This window comes from Salmo salar, chromosome 02 (assembly GCF_965601325.2).
Source record: "Salmo salar chromosome 02, fSalSal1, whole genome shotgun sequence".
Lineage (NCBI taxonomy): Eukaryota > Metazoa > Chordata > Actinopteri > Salmoniformes > Salmonidae > Salmo > Salmo salar.
The window spans coordinates 27,361,050-27,385,426 of NC_138292.1; the positions used below are offsets into that span (position 1 = coordinate 27,361,050).

The following is a 24,377-nucleotide window of genomic DNA, read 5'->3' on the forward strand; positions in this document are numbered from 1 at the left end:
TTTCTGGGCCAGAGCACCCTGGAATGGGGTGACCCAAACACTGAGGCACATTTTAGCGCTTCTCTCTCTCTCTCTCTCTTTCTCTCTCTCTTTCTTTCTCTTTCTCTCTCTCTCTCTCTCTCTCTCTCTCTCCTCTCTCTCTCTCTCTTTCCATCTCTCTCTCTCTCTCTCTCTCTCTTTCCATCTCTCTCTCTCTCTTTCCATCTCTCTCTCTCTCTCTCTCTTTCCATCTCTCTCTCTCTCTCTCTTTCCATCTCTCTCTCTCTCTCTCTCTTTCCATCTCTCTCTCTCTCTCTCTCTCTTTCCATCTCTCTCTCTCTCTCTCTCTCTTTCCCTCTCTCTCTCTCTCTCTCTCTTTCCATCTCTCTCTTTCCATCTCTCTCTCTCTCTCTCTCTCTTTCCATCTCTCTCTTTCTCTCTCTCTCTTTCCATCTCACTCTCATTTTGTCTCTTATCTCCTCTCTGTCCTGTCCTCCTTCCGGTGAGCAATGGCAACTGTTTCTCATCTGTTCTCCTTATCTGTTATCTGAAATAAGTGTGAGTGGAGTAAAGCCAAATCAGGCAGGACTACATTATGCCCTGATCCAGCTTGTTGTGTCTGGATAATGTTTAGTTTTGGGGCTGGTGTTTTGACTGCCGAGGCTGTATTATGTGTGTTGATGTACTTTTGGGGGGGGGATGGTGTATGTGATGTTAAATGAAGTCATCTGGCTCGTTTGCCTGTAGACTTTGTCTGAAGTCGGAGGTTGTTTAATGTCTTTGTCTAATGTGTGTGTCTCTCCAGGTGGGAGACATCCTGTCTGTAATTGATATGCCACCCAAAGAGGACTCCAACTGGTGGAGGGGGAAGCATGGCTTCCAGGTACACGACACAATTACTGGAGACTTCCACCACTGCCTGTCTCCCCCATGCACACGCCTGTCTCCCCACGCACACGCCTGTCTCCCTCACCCACTCTAAAGAGTCCCGCTGCAGAACAACAGTTGATGGCTACATTCACTATCTCACGTCTCCATGTTTCTGTACTTCCTTTTCCCTTCTCGTTTGTTCCCTCTATTTCTTTCTTTCACTGTTCTCTATTTTCACTGAACTTTTACTTTTCTTTTAACTCATTTGCTCTTGTTTTCTAACCTATATCATGTGTAAGCTATTTGTGTGTGTGTGTGTGTGTGTGTGTGTGTGTGTGTGTGTGTGTGTGTGTGTGTGTGTGTGTGTGTGTGTGTGTGTGTGTGTGTGTGTGTGTGTGTGTGTGTGTGTGTGTGTGTGTGTGTGTGTGTGTGTGTGTGTGTGTGTGTGTGTGTGTGTGTGTGTCCATGCTTGTCATCCTCAGTTACTTTGATGGTCTTTCCCCACTTTAGGTGGGCTTCTTCCCCAGTGAGTGTGTGGAGCTCATCAACGAGAAGCCTCAGTCCGCCGCTAAAATAGGTGGCTTACACACACACACACACACACTCGTTATGACACCACCATACTGAATCCCACTTACTGTACATTATCACATACAGTGCCTTCGGAAAGTACTCAGACGCCTTGTCTTTTCCCACATTTTGTTACATTATTCAAAAATGTATTAAATACATGTTTTTCCTCATCCATCTATAGACAATACCCCATAATGACAAAGCAAAAACAGGTAAAAAAATAAAGAGAAAAAAATACAGAAAGACATTATTTACATAAGTATTCAGACCCTTTGCTATGAGACTTGAAATTGAGCTCAGGTGCATCCTGTTTCCATGAATCATCCTTGCGATGTTTCTACAACTTGATTTGGAAAGGCACACACCTGTCTATATAAAGGTCCCACAGTGCATGTCAGAGCAAAAACCAAGCCATGAGGTCAAAGGAATTGTCCATAGAGCTCTGAGACAGGATTGTGTCGAGGCACAGATCTGTGAAAGGGTACCAAAAGAACACAGTGGCCTTCATCATTCTTAAATGGAAGAGGTTTGGCACCACCAAGACTCTTCCTAGAGCTGGCCCACCCGGCCAAACTGAGCAATCGGTGGAGAAGGGCCTTCGTCAGGGAGGTGACCAAGAACCCGATGGTCACTTTGACAGGGCTCTACAGTTCCTCTGTGGAGATGGTTGTCCTTCTGGAAGGTTCTCCCATCTCTACAGCACTCCATCAATCAGGCCTTTATGGTAAAGTGGCCAGATGGAAGCCACTCCTCAGTAAAAGGCACATGACAGCCCGCTTGGAGTTTGCCAAAAGGCACCTGAAGACTCTCGACCATGAGAAACAAGATTTTCTGGTCTGATAAAACCACGACTGAACTCTTTGGCCTGAATGCCAAGCATCACTTCTGGAGGAAACCTGGCAACATCCCTACGGTGAAGCATGGTGGTGGCAGCATCTTGCTGTGGGGATGTTTTTCGGTGGCGGTGACTGGGAGACAAGTCAGGATCGAGGGGAAGATGAATGGAGCAATGTACAGAGAGAACCTTGATGAAAACCTGCTCCAGAGCGCTCAGGACCTCAGACTGGAGCGACGGTTCACCTTCCAACAGGACAACAACCCTAAGCACACAGCCAAGACAACGCAGGAGTGGCTTCGGGACTAGTCTCTGAATGTCCTTGAGTGGCCCAGCCAAAGCCCGACCTTGAACCCGATCAAACATCTCTGGAGAGACCTGAAAATAGCTGTGCAGCGACGCTCCCCATCCAACCTGACAGAGCTTGAGAAGATCTGCAGAGAAGAACGGGAGAAACTCCCCAAATACAGGTGTGCCACGCTTGTAGCGTCATACCCAAGAAGACTCGGCTGTAATCACTGACAAAGGTGCTTCAACAATGTACAGAGTAAAGGGTCTGAATAGTTATGTGAATGTCATATTTCATTTTTTTTTTATATATATATATATATAAATGTTTACAACATGTATGAAAAGCTGTTTTTGCTTTGTTATTATGGGGTACTGTGTGTAGTTTGAGGGATATATATATATATATATATATTTTTTTTTAAACGTAACGTAACAATGTGGAAAAAGTCAAGGGGTATGAATACTTTCCGAATGTCCTGTACACCTGCACTGTGTCACCAGATCAATGTCAGATGTATTGAGTGACGTTTGTGTTTCCAGATGGCGATCCAGCCAGCTCTAACACCAGCGCACCAGGACCTCCCTCTCCTACATCCGGTAAACAGACGCAATCAATCAATCACTACTGTATGAGTATTCAGTCTCCACAGAGCGTGTCGAAGGTTTTGCAGGGGCTGGCTTGAAATGAGGACAACATGCAGTACTAACTGTCACGGTTACTTGTTTTCTTTCTGGCATGCAGCATTTATCGCTTATTATATTTAAGTGAACCGTATATAACAGCCACTTTTCCTCCCTCTCCCTTGTATCTTCGTCTTGTAAACATTCTAAAATGATATCTTTCTCTAGACAATTTTTTATTTAAGGATACATGACCTTGTGGTGTTAACCAGATACACACAGCGGATCACGTGACATTACATAGTTTAACAATTACTCAGCCAGTAGGTTGTTTTGCTTGCTAAATGTGGTCACCACAACATCTTTGCAATGTTCATATTTGTATCTCTGACCACAGTATATCTCTGTTCTGTTCTTCGCACTCCCCCAAAAATGTATTTAGCTGGTGTTCCAACCGCTTTCCTGTTGTATCTATTGCCTTTCTCTCTTTCTCTCTCTCTCAGTTCCTCAGCCTTGGTACCTAAGACTTGCTGGTAACAACAACTGAAATGGAATTACTCTCATTAATCTATTTGTCATCTAATCAGAGTCCCCCCTCCACCGTCCTTATCTTTCCTAACGCCTCATCTCTCCCCTTAATGCAGGGCCTGTATAACACATTTCCCCTTAAGCCAGCCAGGAAACGTACACTAGCCATTTCTACAACAAGCCAAGCCCTGGGCTGTTCACATGCAGGAGTGGTCAGGATGTTTTTAGAGTAGAATTAGTGTACATGTATTTTAGAGACCCATAAATCATAGGAACACAATGGAGCTTGTTGTATAAATGAGAAGCAAGTTGTTGTTTTAGAGGAAGACGATACCGGTTTGTTATCCTCCTAATCGTCCTCATCTTCACGATGCGTCCAAGTAATCTGCTGCTTATTGTTCTAATGATGTTGGTGGTTGTGACTCATTGGTCCAGAACACGACGCAGCCTCCTACTAGTTTCCATGCTCTAGCTCCCACTAAACTCTCCTATTTTCTGTCTTTTCACCTGTTTTATATTTGATGATGATGACATTTATGTTAAACATTCACATGTGGATACACACACTCACACATGTTTGCAGGCACATGTACATACACACACAAAGACATGCCCCTCACCCACCACAATAGTCTCTCTTTCCCACTGTAGTGTCAATACTCAGCAGCTCTCTGTCGCCCCCCTCTGACAGTTTCTAAGAAGCACGGCAAGCTGATGGGATTCCTGCGCACCTTTATGAAGTCCCGGCCCACCAAGCAGAAGCTCAAACAGAGAGGCATTCTTAAGGAGAGGGTGTTCGGCTGCGACCTGGGAGAGCACCTCCTCAACTCAGGACTGGACGGTACATAAAACACACACTTATCCTCACGTAACCTTTCGGGGATGTAAAGTAGTTGTCAGTATCTTTGGGCTTGTGATTTTTTTCATAGTAACGTAAGAGTGAGTTGCTGGCTGCAGAGAGTGAGCGGTTTTGGTGTGTCAAGTGAACTCGGAACAATATTAAAATCAATCATGCCATTTTAGGATCACATTAGTGCTACGGAGTTGATGAAAGGGGCCCATTGCCCTAGTTAGAGTTCTACAGTTCTAATTCTAGAGTCTCAGAGTCATCTCTGTGCGTCCTTGAGAGCCTGGTATGGTTTGGTGTACTACTGTAACGTGTGACCTGGATCTTTTGTGTGCTTCTCCAGTTCCACAGGTTCTGAAGAGCTGCTCAGAGTTCATAGAGAAGCATGGTGTGGTGGACGGCATCTACAGGCACTCTGGAGTCTCCTCCAACATTCAGAAACTCCGGTACCACTCCTCATGCTAACCCTGCATGTCAGGCCCTGAACCTGTACAGACCTAAAAGGACTACGTAGATCATTGACTGCATGCATGAAATGCACATAGGCAAATATGCTATACTTCCTTGGCATTCAACCCTATTTGGCACTCTCTCCACCAGACATGAGTTTGACAGTGAGAACGTTCCAGACCTGACCAAGGATATGTACATGCAGGACATCCACTGTGTGGGGTCCCTGTGTAAGCTCTACTTCAGAGAGCTGCCCAACCCCCTGCTCACCTACCAGCTCTACGACAAGTTTGCTGTGAGTACATGGCCATAACCCAACACAACTCCCTCCAACTGAAAGTGCTGTCCATTGTCAAAGGCTAAACTTGCCATGTGTTTTTTCCCTGGTCTTCCTCCGTAGGACTGTATGGGAGAGATGACGGACGATGAGCGCATGGTGAAAGTACATGATGTCATCCAGCAGCTTCCACCACCGCACTACAGGTATACACAACACAGCCATGGAGACAGAGACTACAGGTTTACACACAACACAGCCATGGAGACAGAGACTACAGGTATACACACAACACAGCCATGGAGACAGAGACTACAGGTATACACACAACACAGCCATGGAGACAGAGACTACAGGTATACACACAACACAGCCATGGAGAGAAAGACTACAGGTATACACACAACACAGCCATGGAGAGAAAGACTACAGGTATACATAGCCATGGAGACAGATCCCAGATTGTCGACTGATGTTGTCTTTCTCTCACTGTCAGGACCCTGGAGTACCTCATTAGACACCTGGCTGGTCTGGCCACCTGCAGCGGAGAGACCAACATGCACATCAAGAACCTGGCCATCGTCTGGGCCCCCAACCTGCTCAGGTCTGTGTCTACCTGCTGTACCTGCATGTGTGGATTGTTCACATAGAAATATGTTGTTTAGAACAGGTGTGCCTCTGACATGTACAGTGAGGAAACATGTCAGCTCTATTCATGACATTTCTGTCTGCAACACCTTCCTGGAGTTGACCCTGGTGTGGCTGTGTGTTGTCTCTGTGGCAGATCTATGGCGATCGAGGCAGTGGGTCTGAGTGGTGCTGACCCGTTTAAGGAGGTGCGGATCCAGTCTGTGGTGGTGGAGTTTCTCCTCGGTCACGTGGACGTGCTCTTCAGTGACTCCTTCACCTCTGTAGGACGCTTCAGAGGCACAGGTACGCACATTACCATAACCCCAACGCTGGCTTCTCTAACGCTCACATCACCATAACCCCAACGCTGGCTTCTCTAACGCTCACATCACCATAACCCCAACGCTGGCTTCTCTAACGCTCACATCACCATAACCCCAACGCTGGCTTCTCTAACGCTCACATCACCATAACCCCAACGCTGGCTTCTCTAACGCTCACATCACCATAACCCCAACGCTGGCTTCTCTAACGCTCACATCACCATAACCCCAACGCTGGCTTCTCTAACGCTCACTGGACACAATCCTCCTAACTTGAGTTCCATCTGTGTGGAAAAACACACATTTCCCATTTGAAATCGATGCATGATTTGAATCAATCGGCAATCGGCAGTGACGTGTTGATTTCAAGTTAGGATTCGACTGAAAATGTCCTCTCTCCTTCAGAGTGCTCCCTCTGTCCTCTCTCCCTCTGTATCAGCTCTGTGGTTTTGTGTTATCAATGCCACACACAGAGCATTTACCTCAGAGCCTCAAAGCCTCTCTTTAGTACCTGCAGTAACTAGCTTTACGACTCAGCCAGCCAGGCTTCCTCTATCCTCTACTTAATGCTTTTAGTTGTCTGGTTAAACAGAGAGCTTTGGTTAAAGCCCTGTTTATAACGAATGACACTTCTACCGCCATTACAACTGTCACCACCGCCTGCTGTCCTCCGCTTTTTACCCCGCAAATGCTGTAAGTCTATGAAAGCAACTCTACTTGAATGACTCTGACACTATTATTTCATTGCACTCTTTGTCTTGCCTCGCAGCACAGTAGAACACGTGTATGAATAGTCTAAAATGGCAGTAATATAAGTGATTTAAGCATGGAAAGATTTTTCCACTGCATCCATTTGCTCCAAAAAGTAGTACAATATTTGGCAACATTTTGTTCTTTACTCTTGATAAACATCCGTATTAAATATGGAATAAAACTGAAAACTTGCCTTAAAGTGAGCCCTCAGCCACACTGATGCTGTAGCCATCCCACTGGGCACAGACTTCAATTCAACGTCTATTCCACATTGGTTCAATGTAATTTCATTGAAATGATGTGGAAACAACGTTGATTCAACCAGTGTGTCCCCAGTGGGATGGAAGCAGCAGCAGATAGTGAGCGAAAGCTGTGTCTCCGTAGCAACAGGCAAGCTGGAGTGTAAGGTCTCTCGGCAGCACCAGAGAACCAGGCTGGTGAGTCTGCAGGAGGTCAGGGGTGAGGAGGTCCCTAAGGCCCCCAGGCACCCTCTTTTGGAAGTCACCATAGAGAGGCGACACTACTCCATGTTCTGACCGTCCGGGCCTTCTCTCTCAATGCAGGATGCTTACAAGCGCTCTATAGCGTTGATTGGTTTAGTTTAGGCTTGGTCTACTTTTGGCTTCTGTGTGACCCATTTGTCCTGAGATCTCTGTACAATGTGCACAAGAACGAGTTCATGATGAATGTGTCTCATCCTATTGGGCTTTTGTCTGTTGTTTTCCAGTAGATAGTAAGTATAGCCTCCCGAGTGGTGCAGTGGTCTAAGGCACTGCATCACAGTGCTAGCTGTGCCGCTAGAGATTCTGGGTTCGAGTCCAGGTTCTGTCGCAGCCGGCCGCGACCGGGAGACCCATGGGGCGGCACACAAGTGTCGTCCGGGTTAGGGAAGGGTTTGGCCGGCAGGGATGTCCTTGTCCCATCGTTCTCTAGCGACTCCTGTGGTGGGCCGGGCGCAATGCATGCTGACACGGTCGCCAAGTGTACGGTGTTTCCTCTGACACATTGGTGCGGCTGGCTTCCGGGTTAAATGGGAATTGTGTCAAGAAGCAGTATGACTTGGTTGGGTTGTGTTTCGGAGGACGCACGGCTCTCAACCTTCGCCTCTCCCGAGTCCGTACGGGAGTTGCAGTGATGAGACAAGACTGTAACTACCAATTGGATACCACGAAATTGGGGAGAAAAAGGGGTAAAAAAAACAAAAAAAAACAAGCATTTAATATAGCCAAGTTTTGTGCGCACATGCTGACATATGTTTGTATAAGCCCAGTGTCTCCATGGTTTGAGTCCCTGGTCAACTGTAAACTCTCACATGATGTTTTGGTTGTATTAACAGTTGAATAGGCAATAAACTTCCATCCTGAAGTAAATGTGGTCCGTTACATTTTGTGTCTACTCCAATATTTGTTTTTGTCATTTTAAATAGTTATTAAAGTAACTTTTAGGTTGTTTTGCGCTGTAATGCTCAAAATATTAAAGAATAGACGTTGTTTGGATCAATGTGTCACAAATGCTGTGGATGTTTCTTTTAAGAGGATTACATTGAGCCAGAACCACCAGGTAAAACAACAATGTTGAATTGATTATTCCCAGCTTCCATGATCTGTTTTGTCTTGTCAGCTAGCTAAATAATCAATAGGCCCTATAGCTAAAACGTTTAACCTCAGTATTGTCTACAGATCAGCAGTATCTGTGTGCTTCTCCAGCTGAAGCGTTTCTGTCAGCGTCCCAGCCAGGGCTCAGTCAGATGCTTGCTTTGTGTCTCAGACTCAGATCCAGGCCAGGAAAGTCAAACAAATATTTTGGGTGTCTGATTGTTCTAGCTATTCTCACAGAAACTTAATTGGGAGGATGACTGTTTGATATGATTTTTACATTTGTATCACAAACCATTTGTGAGAAAGAAAAAGACCCTATGATCTGTGAACTGTACATGATGGTGTGCTCTAAAACATTTACATTTACATTTAAGTCATTTAGCAGACGCTCTTATCCAGAGCGACTTACAAAATGGATTATGTCTAGTTTATGATTTTTTTTAATTCAACATATTATATTAACATATTATTTATTCAACATAAAATATATTAGAGAATATCTCATACCATTTAGATTTTGTACATAAAATTTTTTTGACATTGTTTTAAACTATATACTATACAAGTACATACACTTTCCAACGTTCTGCTACTTTTGAAGTTAGGATAAATTATGTGAGCCCCACCAGTGAATGGGAAAATGAATTCAAATGGAACTCCCTCTGCTGGTGATTTGCTGAATGTGATTGCTTAATGACCTGTCAATTTTTATGTATAAAATGGTCACGTCTTCAAAAGTAGCAGAGCACGGAGTGTTTGACTTGTTGTTCTAAACAATATGTCAAAAAAATATGCTAAATCAAAAAGGGTAGTTTTGAAATATTAATATTAATACTTTAATGTTGAATAATTTTAATGTGAAAAATTGTATTGCAGTAAATTTAATGTGAGAAAAATATTTTTGGGCTTTGCTGGCATGGAATTGCCCTATAAGACACTGTTACAGTACTCTGTTAATTGCATTATAATACATATTTGTTTAGATGTCAGTCCTGTCTGATGACCCATGCTGTGCTCTCCCCTGGCGGGTGTCCTGTTTTTACTTTGGTTGCTCTTTAACTGGGAGTTTCAAATGAAAAGGTCCAACTTCCTCTGCATACCTCAGCCTTCCCTCCCTTTGTGTTGTTTACTCCATGTGATTTCTGATTTGCAAGCATGTCTGTGTCTTATTCGCTCTCGTTGGGTAAATCTGAAATGACACACTATTTCCCGTATAGTGCACTTTTTATTTTTATGCCACTTAGGGGCTTTGGCCAAAGGTAATGCACTACTATACAGGGAATAGGATCTCATTTGGAACAAAGCTTTTGGCCACCGTCACCGACGCCTCCTCACTCTCCCGCCTTCTATCTATTACTAACTGTAGGTCCTCTCTCTGCCTGCAGGGCGGCACTCTCTGACCAGGCCCAAGTCCTTTGTGTCCACCAGGCTCCTCTCCCTAGAAGAGGCCCAGGCCAGGACACAGGCTCCTCTGCTCCTCCAGGGGGCGCCAGTCCAGTTTCAGGGCCAGTTCCACACCGTGCTGGACCACCCTGTCGACAGGTGAGTGGGAGGCCAGGCTTATTTAATGCAAGTTTCTGTAGTTTCACTATCGCATGCAGTTGATTTAGCAGTCTCACCCACCTAAATCTCTCTCCTTCTCTGTCTTGCTCTCTCTCCTCCTCCTACAGGAGGAAGAGAGGGCTGAAGGTACGGAAGGCAGCTGGAGGGAGCTGGAAGACGTTCTTTGCGATCGGGAAGCCCCTGGGGGCGGGGCAACGTAAACCAATGAGGATCAGCTCCCTGTTCCAGCCCGCCACCTCACACGCAGGTAGATATCATGTCTGATTTGGACCACGCATACACCAGGGGTATGTTCAGTCAATTTACCTGGATGGATGGAGGTGGAAAGGAAAATAAATACCAACTCCACAGTTTATCGCCCCTTTTGATCCTCTCTTTGTATGACAGATCTCTCTCTCTCTCTCTTTCTCTCTCTCTCTCTCTTTCTTTCTTTCTTTTCCCCCTGCAGGCTGCCATGTGGACAGTGTGACCATGCGTTCAGCTAAGAGTGAGGAATCCTTATCGTCCCAGCACAGTGGAGCAGGTAGGCCATAACTCACTGACGCTAGTACTGCTACTCATCTCAGCAGGTTAAGTCCTTGCAGACTGATCGATAGCAGAGCCTCTCTCTTCTCATCCTTTAAGTATAGAGTATGAGATGTCTCTTTCAGGGGAGGCTGTGCAAGAGAAGGAATATGTCTGGAAGCAGTGATGATAGTTTGAGTGATTTTGGGACATTCGGAGTAGAATGGGTCCTTTGGGAGCTGGTGGAGCTGTGTGTTAGTCACTGAGCACTACAGAGACGCTTATTTTAAACCCTGACTATTCCTTCTTTTTTTCCCTACCTCTCCTTCTCGCTCTCTCAGGACAGTTGAACCGTCTGCGGCGGCCCCGCTCCAGCAGTGATGGTCTGTCTTTGGCTGCCTCCATGGACCCCCAGCACCTGCCCCAGCGCCCCCCGTCCCGCCTGCCTTCCAGCCGCTCGTATGACAGCCTGCTGCCTGAGGACCGCCGGCCCAGGGACGATGGAGACAATGAGGAGGATGAAGACGAGGAAGGCATCTACATGCTGCCTGACTTCTCCAACCAGGACCCGGCTGCTTCCTGGATGGCCGAGGACGTCATTGACTTCAGTCCGACCTTCCTGGAGGACGGACCAATCGGCTTGGGCAGCAGCGTAGTCACCGCGGGCGGCAGAGAGTCCCCGCCCACTGCCACGCCCCCTCCCTACCGCTGCCTCAGCCACCAAGGACACTCTCACTCCAGCAGCCAGCGCTCAATCACAGAGGACCCCGACTCGGTGCTCAACCAATCGGATGCGGCCGTCAGGAGAAGTCTGATCATCGCCGCCACAGCCCCGCCCCTTCAGGTGTTCTGTCAACACAGACCGGCCAATACCAGCCCATCTGCCGGCCAATCAGGGGAGGGTGCCAACCTGAGTACCTCACACAGTCAAGGCCAGGGCCAGCCCACTACACCTGTGACCTCTGCCCCCTCTGCTCAGCCCCCACCAGAGAGAAGATCTTTCACCCGGAAGATGGTGAATGCCTTCTCACAAAAATCCCCCAAGTCCCCTACACTGGACATCTCTGACCCTGTCTCCATCAGCGTCCCTGCCAAGGTAATTCCTCCCTCTGTCACTGCTGTCCCTGTATTTCTGTATCTCAGGATTGGAGTTTACTTGCCTATATAGTCTGTATGATAAATTTGCTTCACCAAACTTGACTTTCTCCCTCGTAGGTGTTGGACATGATTGGCGGGCGAGCTGGCGAATTACAGCCTGGCATCCCGAGCAGCGGCCCCTCCCAGTCGCAGCCTCCTCAGATGATCTCCATGCTGCTGAGGTCATGTGACTTCCAGCTGACGGAGAGCTGCCAGCAGGAGATCCGCAGCAAACTGGGCCCCGAGGCCAAGATCAGAGGACAGGGTGAGTAGACAGGAGTGGACTCGGCCAAGAAGTTTGATTGAATGTATTAGTTGATTGATTTATAATCATCATCAGAAATGAGTTTGTTTTTAATGATGATTTGTGGTTTTACTGCAGACCCTAGTCATGTAATTTAACCCTCCTCTCCCCTCTACAGGTATAACAGAACCCACCGGTCCCCCCCTGCTCTCTCAGCCTCCCCCTCCCCCTCCTAAAAACCCAGCACGCCTCATGGCCCTGGCCCTGGCTGAGAGTGCCAACAAGGCCCTGAGACAGGGCGCCTCGCCCCCCTACCGCCCCCCTCAGTCCCGGTCCCAGGACGCAGCCGACACCCGCTACCAGAGGTCTCTGTCTGCCGATGCAGGAGAGCTGCTGTCCTCTGACCCCAATCAGCTCTACTCCACAGTGCGCCCCCTGTCTGTGTGGATGACCGAGGGAGAGGGAAACACGACAGAGACTGCAGCAGATACAGGACACGGCCAGGGAGAGAGGACTCCAGGACAGGTGTGTATGTGGGAGTGTGCACGTGTCTGTAAGTGGCACTGTATGGGTGTAACTTTGTGTAAACTGTGTCCGTTTGTACTGTGGTAAATTCTAAGTGGTGGATATGTTGTTTTGACTGTGCTGGAGATGTTCTAGTTTTAGGCTCCATATGAAGAGCAACAACAGTGCTGTCAGGTCATTTTCAGCAGAGCCTTCATTTCCTAACCACAACAAGCACCATGTTTACAGTTGCCTGGGCAAAATTAGATTCCTTTTTTTAACTCTCATTATGAGGAGACTATGACAACGCCCATGTTCTGTTTTCCCAGCTGGTTAATCAGGCTTAGAGAACAGTAAAGTATGTCCGCATGACTAACCAGTACTGTAACTTACTGTATGGCGGTACAAAAGTTCAACTTTTTTTTATTGCAGGATATGGGGACCCTGTCCTCTGAGACGTCTGACTCTGTGGCGTCCAACTCGGAGCTGTCTGGTGGGAGCGCCTCTGGAGACGACCAGACCCCCAGCCCCATCTACAAGAACCAGAAGCAGCTGCCCCAGTCACAGCCTCCCAACCCAGGCCAGTCTGGGGAGAGACCTAGCCCCACTGAGTCCCAGTCTCAGAGGAAGCCCCCAGCCTACTCACGCCAGTTCTCTGCCCCTCACCTCCAACAGAAATCCACCTCCACCCAGTCCAAGCCGTCCTCGGCCCAGCTCCTGCACTCCAAGTCAGAGTCCCCTCTGACTCAGGTCCGTGCCTTCCAGCCCACCCGCCCCAAAGTACCTCCTAAGCCCCTGGATCTGGAGCGTCCCCACAGAGCACCACTGGCCCAGACTGAGATGCGTCGCTCCCTGGACTCAGGGCGCATCAGGCGGATCTTTGGTCAGCAGGGGAACCCTCCTCTGGCCAGGGCCTTCTCAGAGCGTCTGAGTGGAGCTCCAGACCACCTCGCCCGCTACCACGCAGCCAGCCAACCATCCCCGGGTCAGCAGCCTCCTCAGCAGGCCCAGATCCGGCCCGTGCCCCTCTCCTCCACCTCAGAGGACCAGGGAAGGATGGAAAACTTCTACTATGAGATCGCCGGGCCTGAGAACTCGCAGGGCCCCCCCAGCTACGCCCGCCACAGCTACCAGAACATGAGGCTGGACCTGGAGGGTAACTTCCGCCCGGCCCCCCACCTAGAGGCCAACAAAAGGCCCATCTCTCGGGGACATCACCAACACCAACCCCAGCCTCTCCACCACAACCAGGGTGGACCCAGGGAGAGTGGGCCCCAGCTCTGGTCCAAAGAGGTCACGCGGGCTTGGGCAGCCGCCCACTCCCAGTCCCATTCATTCTCCCACGGACACTCCCACTCTCACCACCACTCCCAGGACGGCTCCACCCACCACCATCACCCCTCTCACCACCACCCCCGGCCCCAGCGCCAGACCTCCTCCTCAGTCCGGCTGGCCCGTAGTGAGATGCACCCCCTCCCCTCCTCCTCCATGGTTCCCCTGGCGCTCCACCAGCACCAACGCAACCTCCACCGCTCCAATAGGTCAGCCTCCACAGACCTCACCGCCTCCCAGCTACACCCCTATTTTGAAAACGGGAAGGTGTGCTATCGTAAGCCAGAGGATGCTCCTCTGAGTCTGAGCCAGCCTCCCCAGGGCAAGTCTCTCCAGCCATCCCAGCCTTCCCCTCCCCAGGCCCACAGACCGACCTCCAAGGACCTGTCTGAGCCCATCTACGTCAACTTCCCTTTCCCCAGCCCCTCTACTGGGGCCCAAAACACGAAGAGCTGGACCAGCACAGACCTGGATGGAGACTCTCCACAGGATTCTGAACCTCTTGCCACTCCAAACGACCCCCCTCCCCCAGAGGACCAGAGACAGTCCTCCCCCCGCCTGGTCCCTGACCAGGCAGGCTCCACCAGCGTCAGCCTCACCCCCTCCACTCCAGACAGCCCATCCGCCCACAACGACTCGGCCGCAACGAGCCCAGGGAGCATCCAGGAGAGCGACTTCCTCCCAGCGTCTACATCGACAGGGATCCACTACCGCAGCCGCTCAGACCCCCAGAGCTCCAGGTGCAGTACGGAGCCCATCCAGGGCCTGTCGGGGAAGGAGATCGCCTCCCTGCTGATAGAGAAGCTGGCTGAGGAGGAAAGGGCTGAGGGTCCCTCCACAGTCACCTCCTCCTCTGCCTCCACCAGCTCCTCCCCTGCCATGGAGCACCCTGCCAACCCCTACCCCAGCCAGCAGCACAACCAGTCCCCGCCTGCCTATAATGTCTACACCCCGGGCCCCTCACGGATCAGGGCTCCTCAGAGGGCCGGGGCAGGGGGCTTCCAACGCCAAGACCCGCTCCGGAGGTCCTCGCCCGGGGGCCAGTACAGGCAGGCCTTTGACGTCATGCCCTCAGGCGATCAGGTGCTCAAATACTACCGGACCCAAAACTTTACCCAGGGAGAGCACCAGAGCTCTGGCGCTAACCCCTACCCCCCTCGGCAGCACTACCAGGAGCCCCCCTACCCCATCCAGAGCCCCCAGGACCCCTGCTCCTCCGGCTACCCCAGCCAGCCCCTCTTGGAGCCCTCAGACACCCCGTCTGCAACCTTCTCCAACCTGACGCTGGGAGCCCCCAGGCCCTACCCCGGCCAGCCAGGAGGCCTCCAGTACAGCCAGTACCCCTTCCAGCCTGGCCCGATGCTGGGCCAATACCCCAACACTCCCCCCCGCAGAGATGTGGTCCACGAGCCGGTGCTGCGGCCGCAGGGTCTGAGGAACCAGAGAGGGCTGGCACGGCAGGGCAGCTTACCTGCACCATCACCCAACTGGACCATCCATACTGAGGGTCAGACGCGCAGCTACTGCTGAGGAGGAGCAAAAAGTAGACTTTTACACACTGTACCCTATCAGACTGAAAGTGAAAGAGAGAGAAGGAGCTAGGAAGAGACCATGTAAAACTCTCATGGTCCACAGAGAAAGGGAACAGGACGATAGAAAGCCTTCCTGGAAACGTGAGACAACAGGTCATGTCTAGAAATGGGACCAAGGGCAAGGCATTCTGGGGTAGCTAGACATACTGTCCAGTTTCCTGTTTGAACATTCCCTGGGGCCTATCACCACTTCACACCTGCAACCACTGGACCAATGAGAAAGAAGGGAACAATGATGGAAGGCGATGAAGAGATCAAAGAGATGAACCGAAAAGTGGCTTAGATTTGAAAACATTCCAGAGCAGACTGTTGTTGTGAGCGTTGAGAAAGAATGGCGAATAGCTGCCAGGGTCTTTTCTGGATCAAAATGGGGCTTACATGGTGGGCGTGGCCAATGGTGCGGTGGCCGAGCGACAATTTTAGAGGCCCTTCTGTTGGCCGCAGTGACAAAATGTAGCGGTTTTCAAGCACATTTTTGCAATTCTACACATTTTGCCATGTGACGGAGATACAATTTGACAGTTTTAAAGCACATTTTCTGCAATTCCAAAAAATCTGGTGGCCCCATGCTATGACAAAAACTCCTGAATGCATCATTTTTGGAATTTTAGATTCTCCCTGATTATTTAGCTTTTATTTAGGTGATGGTTAGTTCTCAAAGATGATCTTATTTAAAAAATATATAGGTTCATTATCTTTTCTACATACTTTACATCTCTTTTTAGTAATTTAAGTTTACACATTGAAAATGTTTTCCATCCCGAAAATTATTTATTATATAGAATATATACATATACATACAGTACCAGTCAAAAGTTTTGACAGCTACTCATTCAAGGGTTTTTCTTATGTTCTACATTGTGTAATAATAGTGAAGACATCGAAACTTTGAAGAACCTAAAATCTGTAAAAAAAAATTGGTTCCTACATTATTCCATGTGTTATTTCAAAGTAGCCACCCCTTGCCTTGGTGACAGCTTTGGTATTCTCTCAACCTGCTTCACATGGAATGCTTTTCCAACAGTCTTGAAGGAGTTCCAACATATGCTGAGCACTTGTTGGCTGCTTTTCCTTCACTCTGCGGTCCAACTCATCCTAAACAATCTCAGTTGGGTTGAGGTCGGGTGATTGTGGAGGCCAGGTCATCTGATGCATCACTCTCCTTCTTGGTCAAATTGCCCTTAAACAGCCTGGAGGTGTGTTGGGTCATTGTCCTGTTGAAAAACAAAGAATAGTCCCACTAAGCGCAAACCTGATGAGATGGCGTATCGCTGCAGAATGCTGTGGTAGCCATGCTGGTTAAGTGTGCCTTGAATTCTAAATAAAGCACTTAGTGTCACCAGCAACACACCATCACTGTGCGAGCCACACATGCGGAAATCATCCGTTCACCTGTTCTGTGTCTCACAAAGACAATCTCAAATTTGGACTCATCAGACCGAAGGACAGATTTCCACTGGTCTAATGTCTATTTTATTTTTTATTTTTTTCCTACCTTTATTTATCCAGGTAGGCCAGTTGAGAACAAGTTCTCATTTACAACGGCGACCTGGCCAAGATAAAGCAAAGCAAACGACAACACAGAGTTACACATGGAATAAACAAACGTACAGTCAATAACACAATAGAAAAAACTATATACAGTGTGTCCATTGCTTGTTTCTTGGCCCAAACAAGTCTCTTCTTCTTATTGGTGTCCTTTAGTAGTGGTTTATTTGCAGCAATTCGACCATGAAGGCCGGATTCACGCAGTCTCCTCTGAACAGTTGATGTTGTCTGTTACTTGAACTCTGAAGCATTTATTTGGGCTGCAGTCTGAGGTGCAGTTAACTCTAATGAACTTATCCTCTACAGCAGAGGTAACTCGGGGTCTTCCTTTCCTGTGGTGGTCCTCATGAGAGCCAGTTTCATCATAGCGCTTGATGGTTTTTGCGACTGCACTTGAAGAAACTTTGAAAGTTCTTGACATTTTCCGGATTGACTGACCTTCATGTCTTAAACTAATGATGGACTGTTTCTCTTTGCTTATTTGAGCTGTTCTTGCCATAACATGGACTTGGTCTTTTACCAAATAGGGCTATCTTCTGTATACCACCCCTACCTTGTCACAACACAACTGATTGGCTCAAATGCATTAAGAAGGAAAGAAATTCCACAAATTAACTTTTTAACAAGGCACACCTGTTCATTGAAATACATTCCAGGTGACTACCTCATGAAGCTGGTTGATAGAATGCCAAGAGTGTGCAAAGCTGTCATCAAGGCAAAGGGTGACTACTTTGAAGAATCTAAAATTATTTTGATTTGATTAACACATTTTTGGTTACTACTTGATTCCATATGTGTTATTTCATAGTTTTGATGTCTTCACTATTATTCTACAATGTAGAAAATAATAAAAATAAAAACCTTGAATGAGTAGGTGTGTCCAAACTTTTGACTGGTACTGTATATATCATAATATATAGTCCTTTTTCGTTTTTACATAAGTGGCCTGGAAAAGCACTTAGGCAGCCCGCCCAAGACTTTTCTATGCAGAAAAAAACCCTGGCTGCTGTACTTTTTAACAGAGTATTAGGTCTTCTGCACAGTGGCTGTTAGACTGGCTGTGGGTTAGGTTTGCCTTTGTTTTTTACAGTGTTGTAGTACTGAAATAGGACTGCACAGGGAAATAACCTCAAAAGCTGCTGAGTTGGTTTAGTGGTTTTCAGAAGCTTGATTTGACATGTTGTATTTATTTTAGTTTTAGTTTCGAGGAATGCATGTAATATATAATTTGTTTGAAATAATAAGTGTCGTTCCACCAATTCGGTGCCTTTTGAGATGGGTATGTTTGTTGATTTCACCTACTTTAGACAGTCATAAAGAGCACATGTTCAACTTTCCCATCTCAAGGTTAAATAAAAAAAAAAAGACTAAGTGCCAAATAAAGTAACAAGGTTGACAAGTTCATCTTAAATCAGCCATAAATCCCCTAGTGGCAGAGGAAATGTACGCTTGTTGTGTGCAACAGGGAGGGGCAATTGAATGCACGCTTCACAAAATAATCCAATTATCTAGCCTGAGTTTCTGTGGTTAACAGGGTTATGCTCGGCCTGCTCAGTTTTCCACCACAAAACACCAGAAATGTTTTCAGAAGAACCAGCTCAACTGCTCTTACTCAATTATTTGGCTAGTAGATGTCCAATGTTTTTTATTATTATTTAAAAAGGAATATTATTTCAAAAGTTTCACCATATTAAAACGAGTTCAGTTCACATAACCGGGTTGCGCTTATATGAATGACTAATCACATTTTAAATGAATAATAATCAGAAATGACTGTCAAAACAACAAAATTACTAGGGCTTTACAATGATGGAGAAATGTTAATCTTCTTGAAGTCACAGAGACATATCAAATGCAGAATTTTGGCACTTTAGCAAGTCTTTATTCATATTAAAAAAATATATTTATCGAATTCTCCATGTGATCTATATTAAAGGGCACTTCATTAAATATAACGCTTTTAAAATTCCGTATTGGTGCACAATTTTGTACTTAAAATATCAAAAGGACGCAAAAGGCGCTTATTTCGTGGAACGACCCAAGTAGAATTTGATTGTTTTAATTTTTATCCCTGGACAGAATGTGAGGTGTGTGTGAATGTATGTAGCCATGTCTAAATGTGTCCATGTAACCAATGACGACTGTCTCTCATGGTGAGCTAAAAAGCACATCATTCAGCAAATGAAAAACTGAAACAAAACATTGCCTTCTGTTTTAGGGAATCTGTTTTTACAGACAGTACTTTGTCGTTTTAGGATTTGTGGTACTACACTAGTTTGCGCTTTCATTCTGAATGCTGTGTGGCTTTCTGTCTGCCTGTCTGACTGCAGAAAGTTTGTACTGTGCGTCTCATCTAATGTACTTATTATCCTTGAAGGATGTTTTTGTACATGTTAAAAAGTCTAACTGATGCTTTTATCCAAAGCAATGTACTGCGCTGATAATACAACACCACACACTGGTCCTCGGTTGTTTTTCTGTATCCGTGTTGGTTGAATACAACAGAAGCACCCCAGATATCCTTACCTCCATTTTGGGAGTTGTACTCACTGCCTGCCCCTATGCAACATATCCCTGACACATACAACACATTACTAAAGATGTGATGATTCAGTAGAGGCAGAAACCACATACTGTATGTGTTAATATCATTCCATTAACAAACCACCATGTCTTATTTCATGTCTCTCCCCCATTCTGGCATTGGGACTGCAATACTGGTATTGGACAGCAGGGGGAGACACTTCATCTTGGTAGATCATTACCTGTACTGTAATGGTTTTTGCACAGACTTCCACTATATTGAACTGGGTGGGTGTGTGTGCGCGTGCACATGTATATCACTTCACTTCTGTCCCTATGACTGTGTCGGTTACAAAACTGGTTAAATCCTTTCCCAGTCGTTGATATGTCCTGCTAATGTCTTTTGTGGATACTTTTCCATCACAGATAGACAAATGTCCCAGTGTAGTTGTATTGTAGGAGAGCTAAACAAAGGACAAGGTTGTATTAGGCTAGCTTAGCAGTGCTGTCCATTGAACATTGGGAACTATACGTCTTTCAGGGGTGTTTCCTCAACTGTGTTGTAATGCTGTGATACCACTGTAGTGAAGTGAGAGGGAAGGAAGAGTTGTTTTGTAACGGAGGTGAGAATGTGAAATATGGTGCCACTTCTGAGATGTACTTTGGTTTTTGTTCAACGTGCCTTTTTGATGAACAATCATTTGGTTCCATAAAGCATGTTAAGGTGGTAACTTTCTCTCTAGGTCCGGGCTGGTAACATTGTGAATGGTATCTTGCCACGTGCACTATAGCTCTTTACTATGACGGTACAAGGCAGCATACAGGACCTGGTACTCTTAGTGTCCCTAAACTCCTTACATTAGATGAAAGAAAATTGCACATTTTTCATTGAACTCCCTAATGACTCTGGACTTGGGCTTTTTGAAGGATAATTGTTTGTGTGTGTGTGTGTGTGTGTGTGTGTGTGTGTGTGTGTGTGTGCGGTGTGTGTGTGTGTGTGTGTGTGTGGGCGTGTGTGAGTATGGTCCTGTTGTGTGAGCAAGCATGCATCCCTCCCTCCCTCTTCTCTTTATATCTATGCAGTGACCAAGTACATTAAAGTCCATATAAGTTGGAAAGGCTTAAAATGGCTATACTACCTATGTGTGTGTTTGGGTGGAACCTGAATTTTCAGTCCAATACTATCCCTTTCAGCCTTATAGCACTTGGCAAAAGGCAGTTCATCTTATTTTGTAATATTTTCCAAGGTGTGAATTAAAAACCTGATGGTTACTCAAAGATGGAACAATTTGTCCTTTGTTTTTTTCCTGAACTGCAGATTTTGTCATTGAATAGAATACTAAAATAAGAATTGTATAAACATACAATGGACATTTCTGAAGATTAAAACATTTAAAGTTGCAGTTTCATCAGCGATTTTAAATTAAATGTATTCTTCATCCATATATTTACTTTACCATTATGCAGCCTTGAGATTTCACCTTCTACCTTCGTTTGACTGAAGCTAAACTGGTTCTGCATTCTAGCTGTAACCCAGAGAGTAGAATAGCGGAAAACCAAGGTAACATTATCCTTCAGCTGCATAGATGTCCTTCAAACAGTTATTCTTTATACCAGGAGACGCATTTTGTTGTCTTTGGTCCCTTGTCCTGATATTTCTTCATATGAAATGTGAACAGTGGGGCTATCTTCAATATACAGGGTGTGTTTGTGTAGTTGTTTGTCTCTTGCATATACCTGTGATGTCGCCTAAAGTTCGTTGTACATCCTGACCAAAAGGCACTCCTACTTTTGATAAAGGGTTTATCAAATTAGGTTTGGGTGTGATGTATTCTATAGGTGTGCAGGTAAAGCCATGTCCATGCAAATACTGGTAAAACCAGAAAAGAAGACCTGATATTGCAAAATGTTTATATTTTGTCATCCTTTTATGTCATATACTGTAAAAATATAAGTACAATTTCAAAAGGAAGGGTTAGACCATTTAGGATCGTTTGAGTACATCAGTTATGCAGTGCCTAGCAAAGTATTCAGACCCCTTGGATTTCTGTGTTATAAAGTGTGATTTAAAATGGATTTAGTTGTCTTTATTGTAAAAATCTACACAAAATGCTCTGTTAAAGTGGAAGAAAAATTCTATATTCTTTTAAAGATGAATACAAAATTCATAACTAAAATGTAGTTGTTGCGTAAGTATTCAGAATCTTTGTTTAGGAAATCCTAAATGATTTCAGGAGTACAATTTGGTTTAACAAATCACATAAGTTATATGGACTCATTCTGTGTGAAATAATAGGGTTTGACATGATTTTTGAATGATTTACCCTTCCTCTGACTTCAGAAAATATTCACACCCCTTGACTTTTTCCACATTTTGATGTGAAATCAAAATGGATTAAATTGAGATTTTGTGTCACTGGCCTAAACACAATACCCCATAATGTCAAAGATGAATTATGTTTTTAGAAATGTTTACAAATGAATAAAAAATGAAAAGCTGAAATGTCTTGAGTCAATAAGTATTCACCCCCTTTGTTATGGCAAGCCTAAATACGTTCAGGTGTAAAAATTTGCTAAACAAGTCACAGAAATTGCTTGGACTCTGTGTGCTATAATAGTGTTTAACATGTACCCCACACATACAATTATCTGTAAGGTCCCTCAGTCAAGCAGTGAATTTAAAACAGAGTCAACCACGAAGACCAGGGAGGTTTTCCAATGCCTCGCAAAGGAGGGCACTGATTTGGTAGATGGGTAAAAAGACAAAGTTCTTAATTACACTTTGGATGATGTATCAATACACTCAGTCACTACAAAGATAGAGGTGTCCTTCCTAACTCAGTTGCCGAAGAGGAAGGAAACTGCTCAGGGATTTCACCATGAGGCCAATGGTGACTTTAAAACAGTTAGAGTTTTTAATGGCTGTGACTGGAGAAAACTGAGGAGGGATCAACAACATTGTAGTTACTCCACAATACTAATCTAAATTAAAGAGTGAAAAGAAGGAAGCCTATACAGAATACAAATATTCCAAAAAATGCATCCTGTTTGCGATAAGGATCTCCTGAATACAAAGAGTTATGTTTTGGGAAAATCCTAAGTACCACTCTTCTTCATATGTTCAAGTATGGTGGTGGGTTCATCATGTTATGGGTATGCTTGTCATTGGCAAGGGATTTTTTTTATTTTTAGAAACAGAATATAGCTAAGCACAGGCAAAATCATAGAGGAAAACCTTATTCAGTCTGCTTTCCAACAGACACTGGGAGACAAATTCACCTTTCAGCAGGACAATAACCTAAAATACAAAGCCATATATACACTGGAGTTGCTTACCAAGATGACATTGAATGTTTCTGAGTGGCCTAGTTACAGTTTTGACTTAATCAGCTTGAAAGTCTAGGGCAAGACTTGAAAAGGGCTGTTTAGCAATGATAAACAACCAACTTGACAGAGCTAGAATAATTTTTAAAAGAGTAATGTGTAAGTATTGTACAATCAAGGTTTTGTACAAAGCTCTTAGAGACTTACCCAATAAGACTTACAGCTGTAATTGATGCCAAAGGTGTTTCTAACATGTATTTAATCAGGGAGCTGTTATTTACATTTTGTTCATCTTAAAAAATATGTATACTTTTTCTTCCACTTTGACATTACAGAATATGTTGTGTAGATTGTTGACAAAAAATGACAAATACATTTTAATCCCATTTTATAGCACAATAAAAAGTGAAGAAATCCAAGGAGTCTGAATACTTCTGCAAGGCACTGTAGCTCAGAAATTCTTGAAAGACGGAACAATCTCAACTTCTTTTTCACAAATAATATATTTGTTTAAATATTGTAGAGGATCAACCATTTTTGTAAAATTTTTAGAAAATGCAATAAACTGGATTCATGTCAACTCAGTCAGACACCATAAAAGGCATGTTATTTTTACGTGTATTGTCCAACAACTGTTTAAAGGCCTTGCTTGTTTCATTCTAACATGAGATTATTCAAATATGTAATACAAATCTCCCAACTTTTTTATATTTATTGCACTATATAGATTCAGAACATAAAACAACAGTTATTAAAATTATCACTTAGGTATATCACAGCAAATACTTCAACAGTTTAAGCATATTAATATTTATTCCCAAATATTGACAAAAACAGATTTTTTAAGGGGGTTACCCATCAGTGACAGAGTTGAAATGCCTCTAATGGAGTACAGATACTTAAAAAAGACATATTTTTAAGTTCAATACAAACATTCTCTAAATAATGGAAAATAATTCATTAGAAATTCCCCAATAAAAACATAACTGTTCTATCAGATCTTTCAGCACTCTGGAATAGTTGACATTAGTCAAATCTGATGGAGTTGATGTTTTACGGAGTTGACAATTTGCACATTTTTCTTCAACCTTCAAGTGGTATACTTAACAGCAATTTAGTTTTTCCTCAGTTGTTTTATGACTCTAAAACCTAATTAATAAATTTTTGCCTGTTTGTTTTTTCTTTGACACTTTTTGGGGGAGTTTGCTCTGGACAGGGCCATTTCCAACATGGAAATGAATAATATTGAAAATATTTAGAAAATTAAAAAAAAAACATATTTACACCTAAATTAAATCTTTAAAGGTTAAATAATGAACAAATAAAAACAACAATAGAAATTACGTTTCCCTTCCCAGACAAGGATTGCCCTGACTTTCAAGAATCGCTTTGATCTCTGTTAATAATATAACACAACTCATCAAGAAATAGAACAGGGTATACAAATCTGAAATGTACAATAGCCATGTAAATCATGTTCTTGAAAGTTTTTAATATATTTTCTCTTACAGTACCAGTCAAAAGTTTGGAC

The 24,377-nt window shown here is 45.0% G+C and overlaps 1 protein-coding gene across 1 annotated transcript in view; it reads left to right on the forward strand.

The window, feature by feature from the left end:
• Nucleotides 1–22,025, forward strand: part of arhgap33 (Rho GTPase activating protein 33) — a 45,496-nt gene extending 23,471 nt beyond the window's left edge. The window contains exons 8-23 of the mRNA XM_082961460.1: nt 785–862; nt 1,360–1,426; nt 3,089–3,145; nt 4,389–4,538; nt 4,888–4,990; nt 5,145–5,289; nt 5,395–5,477; nt 5,768–5,875; nt 6,056–6,204; nt 9,961–10,117; nt 10,246–10,385; nt 10,587–10,661; nt 10,984–11,738; nt 11,858–12,044; nt 12,202–12,548; nt 12,960–22,025. Coding sequence (XP_082817586.1) covers nt 785–862; nt 1,360–1,426; nt 3,089–3,145; nt 4,389–4,538; nt 4,888–4,990; nt 5,145–5,289; nt 5,395–5,477; nt 5,768–5,875; nt 6,056–6,204; nt 9,961–10,117; nt 10,246–10,385; nt 10,587–10,661; nt 10,984–11,738; nt 11,858–12,044; nt 12,202–12,548; nt 12,960–15,389 — 5,031 coding nt within the window. The 3' untranslated portion in view covers nt 15,390–22,025. The remainder of the gene's footprint in view (nt 1–784; nt 863–1,359; nt 1,427–3,088; nt 3,146–4,388; nt 4,539–4,887; nt 4,991–5,144; nt 5,290–5,394; nt 5,478–5,767; nt 5,876–6,055; nt 6,205–9,960; nt 10,118–10,245; nt 10,386–10,586; nt 10,662–10,983; nt 11,739–11,857; nt 12,045–12,201; nt 12,549–12,959) is intronic.
• The last annotated feature ends 2,352 nt before the right edge of the window (nt 22,026–24,377 follow it).